The following is a 21,194-nucleotide window of genomic DNA, read 5'->3' as shown; positions in this document are numbered from 1 at the left end:
TTTCGATAAGCATCGACGAAAAATGTTACACGAATTATGTAGGGTCCATTTAATATGTTTGTTGTTTCCGTTTCTCATTATTTAAGAAAACGCTACGGGAAATAGTCATGTTATCTAAAATTTCTAGCTCGATCATTGGTGAGAAAATACGCCTATACTCACTTTTGGCTTAAAAGGTCTTGGTCAATTTCGATAATTATTTATTTATTTTCTTAGATTTCTTAAACTTGTTTTATTTTCTCTTCCTTTATTAATTTTTCATTTTTAAATTTATATATTATTTTTATCTATCAAATTTAAATCGGGAATATGTTTATTTAAATGTTTTCTAAATTTTAAATTTCAAATATTGCAACATGATCGGTATGTTTATATTTTATTTTAAATTAAAATTTATTATTTTTAGTATTATTGGAATTAGTAAGAATTTTACATTATATAATTCTTTTTACTGAGATAATCATTTATGTTATTTTTAATATTTTACAAGCATGTCATTTACATAATAATATAATTGAATGAAATTTAAATCAACATCGTCATTTAAGAGAAATGAATTGAACTGAATGAAAAAGAATATTTCAAATCAAATTTTAGGGCATACGTCGTATTGTAGTTATTGATTTTGTGTATTTGATAATGTTAATGTTATAATTATTTTTTAATATTTTAAAAAAATTTATATATTTTTTTTGTTTTTACCTAATCAAGTAATATTTAAACTAAAAAATAAGCGAAAAATATTCCAAAATTTTTAATTTGGTTGGTTAAACCATGGCCTACAACCATCAAAGTAAACACGGTTTGATTCGTGCTAGCCACATCGTAAGTGAGATGTAATAAGTAGTTGGACCCGCAACAATCATGCATGCATTATTGGATCATCCAAATTATAATTAACAAACCAAAACCAAAGAATAATATCATAAATTTCCCCAATAACAACACATTATTATTAATACATGTTACAATAAAATGAATTCCCCATCAATTTGATACATGAAATCATAATCCTCTCTTCATAAATTAAATTAAAATCACAGATTGAACTAATTATGTTTTCTTCAAAGCCCAGCAGTGAATGGGACTCCAGTTCCGGGCAACCATGAATTCCCAGCAATGAAATTCCCAACTGTAAATTTAGCTGCTTCATTCGCACTTGTTATCACTCTATAACCCTTCCATTTCACTCTATTAGCAGTTGATGAACCAGGCCCATAATTCTTAAACTCTCCATAATACAATGTGTTCAATGCAAAATTACCACTCCATTCCAACCACCCTGCTGGATTCACCAAGCTTTCCATGAAGCTTTGCAAGTATACCGTTCTCGAGTACTCCTTCCATGGCCTCCCCAAGTACGTTCTAACCGACTTGATAACCGGTTTTAGGTCGTCTGCAGCCATCACTCTCGAGTTGTGGATTGAGATCCCTGTGTTTTGGTTTGGGTCCGTTCGGCCTTGGGCTGTGACAACGCATTGTTGCCCTTGCATTGGTTTTCTTGCGTAGATCATGCAGTTTTGGAGAACGACGGCCGCGTTGCCGAAGATGAAATCGATTGTGCCGTATATGTAGCATTCTCTGTAGAATTGTCTCTGTGAATGGGCGTAGAGAGTGTCTTGGTATCCTTCAAAGCCGCACCGGAAGAAGACCGAGAGATCGGCGCCTGACCGAAGGGCAACAGCTTGGTGGTTTTGGGGTCCGGCGGTGTTGCGGAATGTGATCCCACGAGCAATGAAACGTTCACCGGTCACAGCTGAAGAAAGTCAAACAATATCGCAAAAGATTATTATGTATATTTTGTTAGCAAACTATTTAGATCATGAACCAAAACACCAAAGCAGAGCCTACGTTAAAATACCAAAATGATATCTTAATCAATAAGGGAAAAAGAAAACTCACCAACAGTAGCAGAGTTGAAAGTAGTAGAACCACCACCAACACTTCTACTCCCAGTAATAATTGTATATCTCAATCCATCTCCAACAAGCATCAAATTCTTCACTTTTATCACTACATTCTCTTTATAGACTCCTTTCTTAATACGTATCACAAATCTCCCACTCCCTTTCCTTTTCCCCGCCGCGTCCACCGCTGCTTGCACCGTCTTATAATTCCCCGACCCGTCCTGCGCCACCACCAAATCTGCCTTAGGCTCCGCCGCCTGCAACAACCGTCTGTCCCCACCCCGAACCCACTTGGGAAACCCTTCATCACTCGTATTCCCCTCATCACTCTCAGAACAATTATTCATAGCCAAACTATTACTTATAAGTTTTGTGATATTATTGTTCGCCAAAAAAGGGAAGACTACGCCGTAATCTTTGATCCCCAGGTCCACGAACCCAGCACGGCACGTGTCGAGGTTGGTCAAGGCGGAGCTGAGCCATGTTTGGATGTCGAAGTTGGAGCAATGGTCGGAGAAGGTTTTGTTGAGGTGGAGGATTGTGGTTTGGTAAAGCTCCAAACAGTCAGCCCATGCAGCTCTTTCTTTCTTGTTGCGGCACTTTTGGCCTAAGGCTTTTGTGAGGGTTTCGGTTCTTATAGCTCTTTCCATGGCGATTTTGAGAGCTGTTTTTTGGATATCTAAGAGATTTTTCGGGTCGAATTGACCGTCGTTGAAGAAGTTTTTGCATACGTCGGGATATGGGGTTCGGCTGCACCATAAATCGATGGCTTTCTTGTTAGTTTTGGTTGAGAAAGGTAGGGAAGTTGATGAGAGGATGAACAAAGAAAAAAGAAGGATAGAAAAATGAAGCTTTTGAGCCATATTTTTCTTTTTGTTTTTGATATTTTGAGTGTTTTTGGTTGATGGGTTCTTTTGGGGTTATTTATAACGGGATGTTATTTAGACACAGCTGGGATGTTTATTTTTGTATTAAACTATAGGGAATATTTTGTGTTATATGATTACAGAATGATTGTATTGAAAAAAATGAAAGTAAACTACCAACCAATTAAAAGTCTATTGTTTTGAATTAGTCATGGTTTTGTGTTTTTTGTGTTATTTTATTTCACTTCCCAATCATTTCTTTAAGCAAGCTGTCAAAATTAAGAATGTGGGTTTTTTCTTGGTTCTCTTTTGTGTTCTCATTTGTATAAGAACTTTTCATATATGTAATAAATTCTATTATAGTATAAGAGCATTTATACTTTATAGAAGTTAATTGTTTGTTATTGGGATTATGAATTATTAAATAGGGTCTTTCAAGAGAGAGTTGATTTTGAGATATACTTTACCATTAATAGTACTTTTGCTGATGTTCTCTTGTAATTAATTATAGGAGTAAATAAAAATCTATAAATTGTAATCGTCAACGTTACCTTTAATATAGAATTTGGAATAAAATTAGGTCTAGGAAAAGATAGATAGATAATAATGATTATATTTTGTTGGATTAATGGATTGGAACAATGTTTTTAAAAAATGAGGATAAACCCCCCACCAACATGTAATAAATATTAAATGAGTGGCACTATTTTAAATGTACCATTAAATATTGGTTTGACAAAACATTGTAATAATTAATTAACTTATTATTATTATTATTATTATTTTAATTTATATCCAAATTATATCAATTTCAATCTTGAATTTTCATAAAAGTATTAACGAAGCTCTAAATTTTTTATAAATGTATCTAAATATTTTAAATAAATGTTTCAAGGATTGTTTAAGTTATAAAGATATGTAGTGGTTGGGGAAGAGGACCAAGCAAGGCTAGAAGAAGCATTTCAAGTAATTGGTTGACATTACTTTAGCACTAAAATCTCTCTATGAGTTAAATTAAAAAAAAAATGGAATTTTATTATCAAATGGCAAGGAAATTTAATTAGCAACAAACTATATTCCATCATGGAATCACGTCTTGATTATTAAATTGAGGTTTTCAAATAGGCTTAGTAGACTGCATGGAATGTCCCAAAATTTTAAGATTCTCATATATGGTATGATTTTTATACATAAAGACGACTATGATGTATGTATGTTTAATTCAGTATGTTTTGATTAATAATTTCAATTTCATGATCTTAAGTCAATTTCTAATCGGTTGGTGATGAGAGTTTGAATATTTAACCTTTTGACAAAGAGTTTTATATATGTCTTTTAACTATATTTGAATTATGTTTAAGTTAAATAATTAAAATAAAGTTATTCTACTAGTTATTCGTTTTCTCTTCTTAATTTCTAAATTTCAAAATGTTATTCATTAATTAATTCTTAAATTTCAAAAATTTGATTTCAATGTAGTTTCTATGTAACACGCTTAATGCCTAAAATAGGACGTGACATGACCAACGTTTTCAATACATCCGAAGAATTCAAATAGATGCAAATATTAGATAAGGCATGATTTTCAAAAAGGGGCAATGATTGTGGTTGGGTACCTGTTTAGGGCTACAACTAATCACCGCTATATTTTAGTTTAAATCTATCTTTTAAATTCGATATTTTACGAACTTTAAACTTTTAAATTTGTTTTATTTTATTCTTAGAACCTCTAAGGCACGGTTTTTAATAGACTACCTTTCAAATTCTTTAGAGGATTTGAAGTCTAAGTAGTTGAATAACAAATTCTAGAAAATTTATATTTATAAACATATTAAAAGTTTTTTTATAGATAAATATATATGAAAAAAGAGGTTTTTCCAAAAGTAGAAAAAATTGACAAATTGCTTATCAGAACAAATTTTAACGTTTACCAAAGTAAATAAATAGTATCAATTACAAACTCTCCTAGAAATAGAGTAGAAAAGGAGAAAATGAAAAGTGTTCATATTAAAGAAAATTTAACTCATGTTTATTTGATTTCTTTTATTTTTCTCTAAATTGTAATATATAATATAGTTTAAAAAAAAGTTATTGAATATATATTTATAAAATATAGTAAAATTTAAAATTTGCTATATTTTAGTATAAATTAGGTTCTTTCTTTACTCATTTACCATTTGAATAACTAAGTTAAAAAAAAAAGGTTAATTAAAGAATAAGTTGAAAATGGGAATAATATATATAAAAGAAATAAAATAGAAGAATAAATTTAAAGTAATAGAAATAGAGTTTTGGTTGACATTAGACTAAGTCTCCACTCTTTCCCCACAAGCAACCGATGATCCTACCGTACCACCGTGTCCGCCGTCGCTGATGATTATTATTATTATTATTATTATTCAATATATATATATATATATATATATATATATATATATATATATTTATTACAATCTTGAATTATAAATTTTAAAGAGTGTGATACAAAGTAATTAAAGTTAATGGTAATTGACTTATACGCACCTCGAAGTGAACGAGTTTGATCTAATTATTACTACATTTGTTTGTATTGAAAAATAAAATCTTTTTTTTTTTTATAAATATTGTAACAAATTTTTTTCTAGATTAAAGATGAATTATAAAATAATCTACACAAATTTTAATTTTTTAAACATAAATGTTTCGCCAATCAAAATGATAAATTGTCTCAAATAAAAAATATGGATAATGTAATATCATCTTGGACGATAAATGAGAAACATTTTGAATTGACCACGACCAATACTAAGATCATTCGTTGTAAAATTTACGATGCAAATAATCTTTTTTTTTCTTCTTCTTTCCCTTTTGACCTATTATCCTCAAAATTAGGAAGTAAATTTTCAAGATCTAATCATTTTGTGTATTAAACTCAAAAGTATGGAAAAATTCATTTTCACTTACACTAACATACAATCTTGTTAAAATATCAATTTAAATCCTTTGATAGATTGAATATTTTACCATTTTTCTTTTTTAAAAATTATATATGTCTATTCATATTTAGTTCTAAGTTTCATGACGCAACAATTTTAATTTACCCAAATTTTGTACTCTTTAACCTCCAATTTTGATTAAACACTTAACTTGTCGTAAAGTTAGCTTTAAAGTGTTAATATTTAATTAATTAGTTTTAAAAATTAAAAGAATTAAAATGAGTTCATCGAAAACACTTTTCATCCGTATTAAAATTAAAATCAAATAGTTATCAGACAAATTTTTGTTTTATATTTTTTCTCTTCAGAAACAATAGAGCATGATTCTTTTAATTAAAAATAATCCATTGGAATAATTATAAAAACAAATTATAATTGTATTTTACCAAAAAGAAAAAAAAAAAATTTCTCATCATTTTAGGTAGGAGTTTTCTATAATAATAAAAAAACACAAACTATTTATAATTTATGACAAAAAAAAAAAAAAAAAAACACTAAAGGATAAAAACTCATCACACGATTTTGTCATAAAGTATAAATAGTTTGTTCATTTTTTCGTTCTTCTTTTACACATAGGCTTATGAACATTTTTCTATTGTTTTTTCATGTTTAGCTGATTAGGGTTTTTTTAAAAGACAATTGAATGTAAATGATCATAGGTCAACTATATAGGGATGGACAACAAGGATTTAGAAGAACATGATTATATATATCAACATTTAATTTGAATTATCATTTGAAATTAATTTTATGTACAATCTCAAAATTGTATTAATATTTTTAGGTATAAGAAAGGCGTACGCAAATCAAGTCATAATGTCAAAAGAATTATCTTCATATAATTAATATGTATATATAAAGGTTTTTGTATGAACTACAAGATGACATTATATTATGTGAATAATTATAAATAAAAATATTCTTATATGCTAATTATTTACCAACATTTTTTTTAATTGCAATTGATTCTTTGTTTAGAGTTTTTCTTTCTTCTTTTCTAAGTCAATTTCTTGAATAGTCCATTGAAAATGTATGAACATAATTATGCATGTGGAAGTTGGATTATTCCTAATTACAAAATGATATATATACTTTTGTTTTAGAAGAGCATTGACTTTTGATCATATCTAAATGAGTCTATGATATAGATGTTTATCTTGTCTTTACAACCATGCAAATAAACGAGATGACGATCTGAGCATAGTTCAATGATTTAAAAGTACATATCGTTTAACTTAAAGGTATAGAAATTTGAATTCTTACTTCCCAGAAGTTGAGCTAAAAAAAACATCAAAGAAAAAAAAAGTACTTTTATTAATATTTAGTGAATTTGAATTATCCAAACTTCGTTGATCAATACCGAACGAGGCTACTATAATATTTATCTTAAACACTAATTAATATAAAAACTCAAAGTAATCCATAAAAGTAAGTTTCATATTATTTACATACTTACTTCCAAGAAAAATTAAAATAATTGAAGATTTAAATTGAACATGGAGAAGACTTTAACGTATAAGTTTAAACAACATTCCATGAGTAGAGCAAGACATTTGTAATTAACATTTAAACAAAAGTTTTGAGCATACATAAGTTGGGTTCAAGCAATTTTTAGACTCGACCTAATTGTTTACAATGTATATTTCTTCACTCCAGATTAAATTAAATTCTTTTCATATATTGAATTAAGTTCAATATCAATTTACTTTAAATTATGAAAATTTTCTTTTCAAAGTTAAATAAATTGTTTCTTAAGGGGTTAGAGCATAAATTATTTAAAAGGATAATAAAATTAAACGGTAAATTGTGAGGTCTTAGGATTGATCGGGAGAAAATAAACTTTTAGAACAAAATATGAGTGAAAAGTCTAATTTACTTAAATTTTCTTCTCTTTCGCACAACAAACTCACTCTCTTCTCCCACTTGCTCTAACCTCTTTCAAACTCTTTCTCTTAAAATTTGTTTATTTTAATTATTACAAAACATTTTTGAAATAAATGTATATTAATTTTCTATTCTTACAACATTTCTGTTTTAAGTTTCCATCAACTTTTTTTCCACTTGGTCTTCTATTCTCTTTTTAAACATGCCATAAATGTAAACAAGTAATAAATTAGATTGTTTTTTACTTTTTATGTACAACAAATCATATCCAAATTCAACTAGATAAGTTAACGTCGTATAGTTAAAAAAATATCTTATCTAACTATAAGAAAAACAATCTAACTTATTACTTTTTTAAATTTATGACATGTTGAAAAAAAATTGAAGATCAGCGGTAAAAAAGTTGGTGAAAACTTAAAACAAAAATGTTGTAAGAATAAAAATTTAATAAAAAATTATTGAAGAAATATTTTCTAATAATTAAAATGAACAAATTTTCAAGAGAAATAGAGTTTGAGAGATGTTAGAGAGAAGTTGGAGAAAGAAGATAACAAGTGGGAGAAGAGAACGAGTTTCTTGTGTGAAAGAAAAGGCGGAATTTCATTCAAGAGTAAATTGGACTTTTTACTCATATTTTGATATTTTGTCGAAGTCTATTTTCTCGCGATCGATTCTAAAATCCCACGCACCCTTAAAAAATGATTATATTTGTCAATTTCCCAAATTAAACTAAATTATGATAAATATCGATAAAATAATATCATAAGTAGAAAAAAAAAACATATTTTTAAAAATTAATAACGAAGTTCGGATTAATTTAGATTGTTTTTGGTGGATCCATAAACCAACTCAACCTATAAGGTTTTAATTTTCTTTAACCCAACCCAACCCAAAAAGAATTGACAACCCGACTCAAACCATATGGAATGGAATGAATTAGGTAGATCGGTTTTCTGGGATCATCGGTTTTCTGGGATCATCGGGTTTGTTGAACACCCCTACTTCACAGCAAAGGAAAATACAATTCCAAAATTTGTAAACCCTTACAAGGCCTCTAGCTTCTTTTTAAATTTCCAAAATTTGTACACTAAGTTTGAGCAAAGTTAGAAGAAATAATCATAAAAGAATATCATATAATTAAAAACACCGCCAAACTCATCTGTTTCTCATAAGAAATTAAAATACAATTTACCAAATGACCTTATCCCCCTCAAAAAATTAAAAAAAAAAAATAAATGAAGTACCCAGGATGGGAAAAGGGAGCTCTAAATTTAATACATGTGAATATCCCACTTTTGATAGCTGATATAGGACAAAAATAAGTACAGCAATATATATTACTCAAATGTAATAATCATGAATTTTGAATAATACACCTTCATACCCCTATCCATACTCTTCAACAAATGTATATCCACAACTTTCATGCAATTCAATCAATTCAAATAAACTGATCATCATAACATAAAGGAGATCAGGACAATAAATGCAAACAATTTTCTTCTTATACCCTCTTTTCTTCTTGTATATATAATAATATTCTTGATTTATTCATTTTGTACCTGAAAATCATAAGTCTCGAAAGAATCTGTTGTTGATCCCAGCTCTGTACATATGTAATTCTATAGCTGTAGCTGTTATACTCACTTCCATATATGCTGGAACGAACAGAACTTCACCTTCTTGAAATGTAGTTTCTTCGGAATAGCTTGTGATAATTGTCCCTTTTCCGGACATCACTAGAAAGAGAGAAGGTCCTGGGACGGATGGGAAGGACACGGATGCAGCTTGTGGGAGAATACAGCGATCCACTTCGAATTCATCGAATGGAGGGGCATACTTTCTTGTGTATTCATTCAAGGAAACTCCTCGCAAAATTTCAGGAAAACCCTGTAGGATGAAGAAACTGATTATGAGCAATCTTCTCTCAATGAAACTCAAGGCAAAAACACAAAGAGGAAAGATTTCAACTATTTCCCCCTATCTTCAATGAGTAATAATGGTAGATCAATATGAATCATTAACCAAGTCGTTTGAGATCGTACTACTAAGGAATATTTTTAATTACTTTCTGTCAGCAAGCACTGGAAAAAGGGGAAAAAAGATACTCATCTTGAAATATAAGCGATCTCCAACAAATATATATATATATATATATATATATATATGTATGTATGTATGTATGTATGTATGTATGAAATTATTAAAGGAAGGAAAAATGCCCAAACCAAAGGAGTTATGAAAAGATTTCTCCAATTGGTCAAGAGAGAATTTCTCCAATTTGCATTTAGTCATAGACTCTAAGAGCTCAAACCAATTTGAAAACTTTATTGTGAACAATGACAGCATATATAATGCGCATTTAAGACTACGGTCAAAATTTAAAAAAATGCAAACTAATTTAACTTGAATAAGGCTTTAGACCTCAAGATAAAGGACATGGAAAGCAAGAACCAATAATAGCATATAATGATCAGTTTACATATTAGAATCGCATCTATAAAAACCAGCTCCTGCAAACAATATGTGATTACCTGTTTGTAGTTGAGCATTGAAAGAAGTGCTTGAACGTCTCTTTTTTTAGAGGTAAGGCCAGCACGAACAACATTGTCCGAGGTTGCCATACACTCGATGCATTCCCCTGATATATATGCATGGGGTTCATTTGGACCAACATATAATGCTTCGCCTGGTTTTAACTCCACATAGTTGAGAAAAAATGCTGCTAGTATACCAACATCAGCAGGATATTGACTTTCTAGTCTGAGAATCAATTGTTCTTTGGCAGATAATTGTCTCTTCTGATGAAAAAAAAAGAAGGTAATACAATGAGTAGTTGCATAAAACTATATGAAAACAAATGAATAATATTTTGCAGAGATTGATGAAGTGAAAGAACAATTTAAGCTTTATCATGAAATATATCCTATTGTGATCACAGAACTTTCTAATGAGGGAACCCTTGAGATTTAAAAAAAACGTACACTTAAAAATGCCAAATTCTGCTGACAGGATAATTTGTAGAGATATAAAACTTCAATTACCTTTTTCTCCAAACTAAGACGTCTTTTTAGTTTACATACAGCCTCGCGAACTAAGCCCTTGTTAGATGACATGATCTGACTAAATATGGACTCAAAAAGTTGTTTTACTTTCTCCTTCCCATCTTGCTCACTATCGTGTGAGAACTTCTCTGCATCTGCACATTGGACCAATTCTACTATCTCAGGAACGCTACTAAGCACCGCCTTGAGCTCCTGAAAAATAATGAAATAAGTAAAATCAAATGACATGGGTATTGCAAAGTAAACGAATTTATAAAGAAACTTCAATCATTATCAGTTACTAATAGTCTTTGTTTATTTTTCTGAATTTTCACCCATCTGGAAATACATGCACGATTAACCAAAAAGCCGAATCAACATCTTGATTTGAGCTTCTTTCATCTCTCTAAATCCAATTAGTGTAATAAGAACAGAGTAAGAATCATTAAGATATTTAAAATAAGTTTAAGAAACTTTTCGAAAACCCCAGAAGAGTTACTCTTTGCTACTCTATATTGTGGTACCTTAGAGCTGATGAACCCACAGAGGGCTTCAAATCTAGTCAATGCAAGAGCCATTTCAGGTTTGTGATTATCATCTTTATAGATGCTTGGTTGAGCTTCGTTCAAGGATCTCGCCAAATCTTTATCTGGATGAGCCTGGATAGACAAAGCCTTCTCTATCGACAGCACCTATGCTCCCAATAAGAAATCATCAAGTTGCAGTCCAACTGAACTCAAAACATTAACATCAAGGAAAATAAGAACGGTAATTGAGGTTCGAGAAACTAATTGAACATACAATTCAAAGAGCTGCAGCAAACAATTTTCGTTAATGAAGCATTAACGTCATTCAACAGGCAAATTCTCAGCATCCAAATTAATTCACACACCGACACAATGCAGAGCATAATTAAAACCCAAATTTCGTGTCCAATTGTGAAATCTTGAAAGAAATCAAGCCCACCGACAAAACACATTCCCCAAGGATCTAAAGGAAAAGAAAGCCGACCTTGAAAAGAAACGGAAGATCACCTCCCCATTTCCTCGCGACCTTATCACCAAGCAAAGCAACCGGATCGAGGGAGATACAATCCTTAAGACTCAGGGGTTTGGATCCAAACGCCGCGGCGGCATTATTATCCCGTCCATAAACAACATAAGACGGACCAGATTTATGCGTCCCAATCCAGAATTCGGCGTAACATTCCCCCGGATCGACATTGCAGCGACCTGAATTGAGCAAAAACAGCCTCGCAACTTGGGAATTACACCCAATAACTCCCCAATCGTAGTTTTGAACACAGCATTTTAAACGAAGGAGCCGCTTCCTCCTGTCGGCGCCAAACAGTCTCTTCTTCCTACACTTCTTGAATTTCTTATCATCTTCCTCGTCCATCGGTCATCAACGAGAGGCACACGAATGGAAGTTGTTAACGTAATCCTTTCCATATGCTGTAAATTCGACAAATTAGACTCCAAATTAAGCCAAAACTTCCTAGATAAGGTAACAGAGCCATATTTATAAACAAAAGAAAATCTTCCTCGTTTCACCTTGTCCTCGTGCCCACTCTGCTCCCATCCGCTTGCTGCCCAAAACGCCGTTGGAAATCGAGAATTCCTTCGCCTGAAGCTCAGAATGGGAGAGATCAGAAATCGAGATCTGAGATTTAAAGAATAAATAAAGATAAAAAGAGAGAAAGAATTTAGAGTGAAGAGTTACGTTTTGGAGTTTGGAGTCAGTACTCCCAGAAATCAAGGGAGTGGAGGAGAGAGAGGCCGTGAGAGAGATCGATGGTGTGGAATGAGAGAAACGCCGTGAGGGAGATCGACCGTAAGGAGGGTAGACGGAGCAAAGTAGTACGAGGCGAGTAGAGAGAGAGATAAGATGAGCGACAGGAAGGAGAATGGAGATGACGGTCGGTGTTGAAGGCCGAAGAAGGAGTGAAGGGAAATCGCCGAAGGAAGAAACTGAAAACTGAAAAATGAAAATCCTATTAAATTTATAAATGTTTTAAAATGATGTGGTATTGGGTCGGTTCACCCCACCAACCCGAACCGGGAAAAAATTAACCCAACCCTTTGAGTTGTTAATCCCTTGTTGATATCGTCAAGATTATATCTTATATGGTTTATAATTCAAAACTTTAATATTCAATCTTAATTGTAAGTCTGAGTCTTAAATAATTGATATAAACAATTATATAGTCTTGAGTTTTTAGGTTTCAAATGATACACAACTTTAAAGTTTTTCGGTAATTCTCTCCTATTTCAAATTAAGTTTTATTTGAAATAGATTTTTTCTTTTGTAGGATTCGCACATCATTCTTATAACCGTTTACATTTAGCACATGTGGTAGAAGTTATATTTACAAATTTGTATAGAATATGGTCATCAATCAATTTTCATCCTTGTTCTTGATTGTATGAGATTCCACACAAGTAGTGTTTTGAATTGAAATAAGGAAACAATATTGTATTTGTTTAATTTCGTATATCTTTGATTGAATTAATTATTAAACTAGATTTATCTATCTTAGATTCTTAATGTATTCACTATTAAATTTTTTTAATGTATTCACTAATATATTTTGGGGCTAAAGACTTAAGGGATATATGAGAATATCATCGTACATATTATTTTGTATTGCTTTATGAGTCAAAGGAATGAGCGAGCTAGGACATTTCGATCTCGATAGGAGTAAATGAAGGAGGCCTCACAATTGAACACTAAAAGGACTTGATTGACTTCTATCATATCTTACTTATAATTGTAGAGTATGACTTTATTAGATCCACCGCCTCCAAGAGTAGTTGGATTCCACAATTGCTTTTCCATTTAATACGACCTGGAAAAACACCTGATCAACACTACAAAAAGAACACATCTACCAAACACTCGTTATAGATGTCACAAAGTGAACAATTATCAGGCCTGATATCGTATATATACTACATGTAGGGAGATATTGATGACTACTGCTAGCAAATAGTTCCGTTGTTCTACATTGATGCTCTCTCGAAGGATTTTTTTTTCAACAACAAGAGGTTGATGTCTATTAAATCACTGGGAGAGGCTATTCCAAACGTAACATGCCGTATGTATCATACTATTTACTGACGATTTTAGGCGTTGAAAAAAAAGATACTTTTCAATTTTCTTGTAGTTTGACAATTGAAAAACAATCATGACTTCAAGAAACTTAATCTCTCATCAAGCTAAGATATTACCTTCATTTTCACCTCACGAAGAACAACTGAAAAAGAAATTTTAAATTGTTACATACAAAAAGGCCGATTGAATTGTTAAATAGCCCTTTTTATAACTCATTTGGTCTTTAAAAATGAAGCTTATAAATACTATTTCCAATTCATTTCTTTACCTTGTTATCCAGTACCCTTTTCAGAAGTGTTTAAAATTGTTAGATATTATACTAAATTTTCCTTACCTATCAACATAAGCTTTTAGGTTAAATTTGTGATTCAAGATGGTATTAACATAGCAAATACAAATAGTATATATATGAAATATTTTTGTGTTAAAGTCTAAAGAAATGAATCCCGAATTTTGAAAACTAAAAAAAAAAAAAAACATAGTTTTAAAAGTCTTATTAGATACATTTAATTTTTTAAAAACCAGAAACGAAATGTTTATATGATTAGAATTTAAAATTAAACACCAAATCTAGATTGTTATTACACACTAAACAAATAATATAATGATTGGAAGAAAACAAAAACCCAAGTTTTACACGTGAAGTAGCTTGGGAGGATATCCCTATGATAGATTCTTTGTTAAACACAACTCAACTTTTAGCTTTACATGAAATGAGATCAAACAACCACATTAGATTCTAAAATTATTTTTGTGACCATGATTTGATATGTTGTCAATTTAAAACAAATTAAAACCCTATATGTATTTAATTAATCTTTAACAAGGACAGAAATTTTGTCTCTTCTTAATTGCCTATCAAACAAACTTAGTCTATGCTGTGATGTGTGACCAATAGGTCCATATAAATCACTCAAAAGGTTTGTTTATATATGTGGACAAGAATGTTATAAAAACAATATTAAAAGTGCACAAGAAAATGACAAATAATTGATAGCAAATACGACCTATAGTTTGATAAAATTCAATTGTGTTTTCACATTTATATCTTATTTAATAAAAAAAAATATTTGTTTGTTTAAAGTCCTATAACGATTGAAATTTGAACGTGATAGTAATTCGATCGCGTTATAGTTAGACGAAGCTCTAATAATAGTGATGAGATAATTATGTTATTTGATGATACGTGTTTAATTACTAACTTTGTATACAAACAAGTTATATTGTAATCACAAATATTCTAATCCATATAAATATAGTTATTAGTGAAAATAGAAATTTGAATGATTACCGAAATTTATTTTTTTTAATTGATAATAAAAAATGTTGAAACTATTTGAAAAATATAGCAAAATAAAATTAAAATGGATTATAGAAAATTCAAATTTTGGTATATTTTGTAATTTGTTTCAATTTTTTATGTTTTTTGAAAATGCCATTTTTTTTATACTTATTTATTTCTTTACCTGATTTATTAAGAAAAATTGTTAAAATAGCAAAATAGAAAAAAAATATTTACACTTTGTAGATAAATGGATAAATGAATAAATGAACTGTGATGTATTTTTGTCTTTTAATATATTTTTTGTATGAAGGGTAAATAATTTTTTTTTATAAAACATCATTTATTAATTAAATTTAATATCTAAACAACAAATGCATGGTTTGGAAAAGAAATTATTTCAAAATTTCGTTAATGATTATTTGTTTATCATTGTTTTTTTTTCAAAACAATATTGGTATGAATATTCCTAATATATTATTATGAATATGCCTTTTATATATACGTAAACACATATATATGTATAAACAAAATATCAATCTATACAATGAATAATATATTTGCTTTGGTTTTTCAAAAAAAAAAAAAAAAAAAAACAATAAAATCACTCTCCAATCTTAAAGCATGTGAAGAGGGTAGAATCAAAAGAGATGGATGAAGATCAAGTATGAATGAGAACGAGAAAAGATTTGATTGATGAAATTACAGATCGATCAAATGAAACTCATAATTGGAGATAGGAATTTGATCAAACTTCACGGATTTCAAGATGAAATGCATGGATCTAGGTTTTTGTTTGTCTTCAAAAATGATAGATTAATAATAAAATTAGATAATCGATCAGACGAGAAAAAACTGGTAATTAAATGTGGTGAAAAAAATATAGTGCAAGTCTTATATATAATCTGTAATCTCGTAATAAAAAATACCTCATATCTTGAGATCAATCAAACTACATGATTGAGTTGAACTCTCAAATTTGATTTGAGTACACGACCAAAAACGTAACTGATAATTAATTCTTACTTCCCTAATTTATTATTGATTAAATTTGAAATACATACGCTCTTAAAAAATACGATTTACTATAGAAATCCAAACCTAAGCTTTATTTGTTTATGGTTAGAAAATCAAATAATATAATATTCTAATGGATGAATTACTTAAGAAGATTTGAGATATAATAATCACTAATTAAAGTAACTAAAAGTTTGATAAAAAAATTTAGTAATATTAATTGTGATACAAACTAAACCATAGTCTTTGTTGGAAAATGAAAAAAAGCAATTGACCCTAAAATCAGGATTTTGGAGAGAAGCCCACATGCATATGCTTGAGAGGAAAAGCACCAAAGGAAAAGAAGGCTTATTATTAAAAAAAATTTGTCCTTAGTATTATGTTTTTCTTAAAATTTAGGTTTTTTTTTTCTATATTGTTTTTCACTAATTTTAAAGCAACATTAAAGTTTTAATTAAATCCATAATTATCGTTAAAAAATCTGTTTAAAAAATAAAGCGGATTATATAGCTATTTAGTTTTTGAAAATTAATTTTATTTCATCGGGTAGATTTCATGTTCATTCAATTATAAAGTTGAATTTTTACCAAATTTCAAAGATATAAAAAAGACTTGTTTTCAAAAATTGGGTTTAGTTTTTAAAACATTGGGTGGAAAATATATAAATAAGCAATAATTTAAGATAAAAGAGACGTATTTATAGACTTAACTTTAAAAAAATTGTTGTATTCAATGACTTTTAATAAAAAAGTGATAAATAGAGAGAATACACACAAAGTAATAATTAATATAAGAAGTGAAACTACGAAGAGAGACGCAAAAATTCATTGTGGTTCGACTATAAAAATCTACATTCACTATTAATCATTGTTATTAATAAATTCAATGGCTCGTGAACTCAATGCGTATCATCAGAGGCACGAGGAGAATGACAACACAATGCTTGGAGAATATTTTTACGTAAACTAAATAATAATTCTTTTTAAAATGTAAGAAATTCTAAGGCAAACAAAATATTACCGAACCTAAAAACAAACCAAATGATTATCGAATAGTGTGTTTTATTGACGAAAATAAGAGTTAAAAGTTTAATTTTAAAATATAAAAAAACTTAAAGCAAAATTACATAAACATCTAATTCTTCTTTCCTAGTAATTCACTCTTCATCAACACACCATAGGAAAAAAAAAAAGAAGATTTGTCAACTTAGTAAAGTGCATTAGAAGCACCAAAGATAAAGAGGGCATTCATTCCCCTTTACAAAACTAACACACAAACCATAGCATCCAACCCTACCTTCAAGATAGGCCCTCCCATAAATCTCTCTAAGGAAGTGCTTTTTCAATGCTTCATAGCAAAGTGATTGCATATATCAAAAAACGTACTTTTCCTTTCTTAATTTCCTTTTTACACATTCATAGTTCATATTGGATTTTTGTATTATGTGCATTATTATATAAAGCCTTGCGAAAGGATACACGTTTTGATATATATACATATATGGTGAAGATAAACATACATACAGAAGAAAAATTATGGCAGTATTTTTTATGAAGTACTTTTTGGTGATGGTTTTGATGTTGAAGCTTGTGGTTGTGTCTTCTCATGACTATGGAGATGCTTTGACAAAAAGTATACTGTTTTTTGAAGGTCAGAGGTCCGGAAAATTGCCTCCTAACCAACGAGTCACTTGGAGGAAGGATTCGGCTCTTCGTGATGGCATTGAGTTTGGTGTAAGATCATCATATTCTTTTCTTTCTTTCTGTTGAGGTTATGGTAGAATTCTTCATACTCTTATTCTTTACATACTGACTATGTGAGGAAAAAAAATGACCGTTTTAAGATGGGTACTGTTGTATAGGTTGATTTGGTGGGTGGCTACTATGACGCCGGTGACAATGTGAAGTTCAGTTTTCCAATGGCGTTCACCACCACCATGCTTTCATGGAGTGTGCTGGAGTTCGGAAAAGACATGGGCTCCGACCTTCCCTACGCCATGGACTCGATCCGATGGGCCACCGATTACTTACTCAAAGCCACTTCTGTCCCTGGCTTTGTTTTTGCTCAGGTTGGCGACCCCTACGCCGACCATTTCTGCTGGGAACGACCCGAAGATATGGATACGCCGAGGACTCCTTACGCTGTCAGCAAGCAGTTTCCTGGCTCTGAAGTGTCCGCTGAGATCGCTGCTGCGCTCGCGGCCTCCTCCATTGTGTTTAAGCCTCTTGATGGAGGTTACTCTGCTAGGCTTCTTAAAAGGGCTAGAATGGTGAGACTTTGTTTTAAGCCTCTCGTTATCAAGTTCGGCTAGCTTTTTGAACTTTAACAATGCACTGTACAATATTTTGAACACTTTAATTAGGATCTTAGTTAATGAACAATTGAAATTGGTAGTACATGAAAGGAATGTGTTTATTGATTATTAATGTTTTTTGGGTTAGGTTTTTGAGTTTGCAGATACTTATCGAGGGTCTTACAACGACAGTCTTGGACGATGGGTTTGTCCATTTTATTGTAGCTATAGTGGCTATGAGGTACGTATTACTTAATATTAACAACAAAAATTACTGACTAATTGTTTGACAAAAACCAATGCTGTTTTATGTTTTCAACAAAATATATGTTTAGGATATAATACTTCGAATTATGTTTTTTAAAATTCGTTTTCATCAGATTTTGTGATCTCTCATAAATCTTAACAATTGACATTTTTGCATGTTTTCATTGTACATAGATTATTTTAAAGTATAAGATGTATAATTATATCAAATAGATAAAAATATGTAATGTTAGAAGTCCAATTCTTCTTATAAAAAAAATTATTGCAATGCATTGTAAATTATATAAGACAAAATACTAATTTTATAATTGTTTAGAAAAAATTTCAAATAATATAACAAAATGAATCAAAATGTTCATAAAATTATAATAAAATATCAAAAGTCTATCTACTATGGACTAAAATAGACTACTATATTTGTCTATCTATATTATATATAATAGTAGTCTCTATCACATATAGATTTTGATATTTTGCTATAAGTTTTGTCATTTAAACTAAAAATTTCAATTTTTTAACATACAATCATATTTCTAAATGAATTAATCTTATTAGCGTATAACTTCAACTAGGTTTTATGACTAATAAATATAGAGCATCAAATTAAAAGTTTTAAAAAATGGTTTAAACTATAATCCCAATTTCTAAATCTACCATGTATCATGGAATCACTTGTTTTCGAGTTCTGTCTAACAAATGAATCCTAAATAAACTTGTTGGATGCAGGACGAATTGATATGGGGAGCTGCTTGGTTATACAAGGCAACAAAGTCTGCATTTTATTGGAACTATATCACTAAAAACATCAACAAAATAGAGAACAACAACAACAATTATGCTGCTGTTGATCATAATAATGTGATTAACTCTAAAAATAATAATAATGCCTTTCAACGTTATTCTAGTGGTACCTTTGCTGAGTTTGGATGGGATACCAAATATGCTGGGATTAATGTCCTCATTTCCAAGGTATGTATATCTATCTATCTATCTATATATATATATATATATATATATATATATATATATATATATATATATATATATATATGTACTTTCATATCCTTTGATATTAACCTCTATTTTGGAGTCGTTTGGGTGGATTTGATTCTCTAAGCTCCAAGAATATCATGGAGGAAGAAGCATATGTTTTTACCACTAAACTCGTGATTGCTTTTATAAATATTTTGTAGCTGCATAAATATAATGGATTATTAACCCAATTATTTAATATTACAGTTTGTGATGAGTGGAAATGGTTCTTCTTCCAGTATGTTTATTAATTATGCTGATAAGTTCATATGCTCAGTTCTTCCTGAATCCCCCTCTCCATCAGTTTCTTACTCACCAGGTGATTGATTAATTCTCTTTCTCATCATATATACACATATATATATATGGTTACGATCTATAAGCTAAATGATCACAGGGTTATACTAAACAAATCTGCAGGTGAATCTAGTTTTATTTAAAATGGGTTATTAATATGAATATATATACATATATAGGTGGACTTCTATTCAAACCTGGAGGAAGTAACATGCAACATTCAACAGCCTTATCATTTCTTGTTGTTGTTTATTCAAATTACTTGAATCAATACAAACGAACTCTTCATTGTGGAAATGTTGTAGCCTCTCCATCTCGTCTTCTACAACTTGCCAAGACCCAGGTAATTAAACAACCCAACTTAACCTGCTCCATATAGGTTACTGGGGTGCATGGGAATTAGATCATTATGATAAGTTGATTGACGTAATAAAATAAAAACGTAAAAAAGTTCAAGCACACATTAAATATTTCTAAAGTTCATGAACTTAAGAGTATACGAACTAAACTTATATTTTAACCTAACAACGAGGGTGATATCGATGCATTTTTGGATGATATGTAGGTGGATTACATACTAGGAAGCAACCCATTGGGGATGTCCTATATGGTGGGTTATGGCAAAAAGTTCCCACAAAGGATTCACCATCGTGGCTCATCATTGCCATCCATGGCCAACTATCCACAGGCCATTGGATGTGCAAAAGGGAAACAGTATTTTCAAAGCAACAATCCAAACCCTAATTTGCTAATTGGAGCTGTTGTTGGAGGACCTGATTTCAAAGATTCTTATGCAGATTCGAGAGTTGATTTTGTTTATTCTGAACCAACTACTTATATTAATGCTCCTCTTGTTGGTCTCTTGGCTTACTTCAAATCTCATCCTAATTCATAGAAACATTATTTGGCCTAATCATGTTATTACTGTTTACTGGATACTTCAATTATTACATGGTGGTATGTGTATATATATATGTATAGTGGAATATTATATGAATCCACACATGTAGTATATATATTTGTTCTATTGTTATATGTAACCATTTGTAAAAAAAGTTTGTGATTTTTCTTTTTGGTCAAATGAAATGAGGGAATATTCATTTTTACTTCAAATTTCATCCTAATTCAAAGAAATAATTCATGATCCACCGTACACACATTATGTATTTACGAAATTAAATCGGAATGAGAGAAGTTTTTTACGTGATCTTTGGTC

At 30.2% G+C, this 21,194-nt stretch overlaps 3 protein-coding genes across 4 annotated transcripts; 1 reads left to right on the top strand and 2 right to left on the bottom strand.

The window, feature by feature from the left end:
• Positions 1-893: 893 nt before the first annotated feature.
• LOC103482536 (pectinesterase 2-like) lies at positions 894-2,789 on the bottom strand. The gene is made up of 2 exons (XM_008438743.3): positions 1,903-2,789; positions 894-1,756 (listed from the first exon to the last, which is right to left on the bottom strand). The coding sequence occupies exons 1-2, from the start codon at positions 2,768-2,770 to the stop codon at positions 1,065-1,067; spliced, it is 1,560 nt and encodes a 519-aa protein (XP_008436965.1). The 5' UTR covers positions 2,771-2,789; the 3' UTR covers positions 894-1,064.
• Positions 2,790-8,882: 6,093 nt separating this feature from the next.
• LOC103482535 (mannose-6-phosphate isomerase 1-like) lies at positions 8,883-12,655 on the bottom strand. The gene is made up of 7 exons (XM_051089785.1): positions 12,399-12,655; positions 12,230-12,302; positions 11,688-12,130; positions 11,201-11,368; positions 10,677-10,889; positions 10,167-10,433; positions 8,883-9,522 (listed from the first exon to the last, which is right to left on the bottom strand). The coding sequence occupies exons 3-7, from the start codon at positions 12,072-12,074 to the stop codon at positions 9,202-9,204; spliced, it is 1,356 nt and encodes a 451-aa protein (XP_050945742.1). The 5' UTR covers positions 12,075-12,130; positions 12,230-12,302; positions 12,399-12,655; the 3' UTR covers positions 8,883-9,201.
• Positions 12,656-17,660: 5,005 nt separating this feature from the next.
• LOC103482534 (endoglucanase 8-like) lies at positions 17,661-20,886 on the top strand. 2 transcript variants are annotated; one of them, XM_051089784.1, is made up of 8 exons: positions 17,661-17,822; positions 17,951-18,358; positions 18,531-18,623; positions 19,376-19,489; positions 19,571-19,618; positions 19,889-20,000; positions 20,158-20,321; positions 20,544-20,886. In XM_051089784.1, exons 1-8 carry the CDS (start codon positions 17,667-17,669, stop codon positions 20,871-20,873), a joined length of 1,425 nt encoding a protein of 474 aa, XP_050945741.1. In that variant the 5' UTR covers positions 17,661-17,666; the 3' UTR covers positions 20,874-20,886. The 2 variants fall into 2 exon arrangements, with proteins under 2 accessions (XP_050945741.1, XP_008436961.2); XM_008438739.2 differs by having other exon boundaries at positions 19,376-19,618.
• Positions 20,887-21,194: the final 308 nt, after the last annotated feature.

Source organism: Cucumis melo, chromosome 9, assembly GCF_025177605.1.
Source record: "Cucumis melo cultivar AY chromosome 9, USDA_Cmelo_AY_1.0, whole genome shotgun sequence".
Taxonomy (NCBI): domain Eukaryota; kingdom Viridiplantae; phylum Streptophyta; class Magnoliopsida; order Cucurbitales; family Cucurbitaceae; genus Cucumis; species Cucumis melo.
This window is presented reverse-complemented; position numbering and strand designations above follow the sequence as displayed.

What these genes read in the sequence shown, in the direction of transcription:
- LOC103482534 (XM_008438739.2), top strand. Translation starts at nt 17,667, where the DNA reads ATGTTGAAGCTTGTGGTTGTGTCTTCTCATGACTATGGAGATGCTTTG. An exon ending in TTAATGTCCTCATTTCCAAG is followed by an intron (nt 19,619 to 19,888) that starts GTATGTATATCT and finishes TTAATATTACAG; the next exon opens with TTTGTGATGAGTGGAAATGG. An exon ending in ATCAGTTTCTTACTCACCAG is followed by an intron (nt 20,001 to 20,157) that starts GTGATTGATTAA and finishes ATACATATATAG; the next exon opens with GTGGACTTCTATTCAAACCT.
- LOC103482535 (XM_051089785.1), bottom strand. Translation starts at nt 12,074, where the DNA reads ATGGACGAGGAAGATGATAAGAAATTCAAGAAGTGTAGGAAGAAGAGA. An exon ending in ATCTTCCGTTTCTTTTCAAG is followed by an intron (nt 11,369 to 11,687) that starts GTCGGCTTTCTT and finishes TTGGGAGCATAG; the next exon opens with GTGCTGTCGATAGAGAAGGC. An exon ending in CAATGCTCAACTACAAACAG is followed by an intron (nt 9,523 to 10,166) that starts GTAATCACATAT and finishes TTCATCCTACAG; the next exon opens with GGTTTTCCTGAAATTTTGCG.
- LOC103482536 (XM_008438743.3), bottom strand. Translation starts at nt 2,770, where the DNA reads ATGGCTCAAAAGCTTCATTTTTCTATCCTTCTTTTTTCTTTGTTCATC. An exon ending in TTTCAACTCTGCTACTGTTG is followed by an intron (nt 1,757 to 1,902) that starts GTGAGTTTTCTT and finishes GACTTTCTTCAG; the next exon opens with CTGTGACCGGTGAACGTTTC.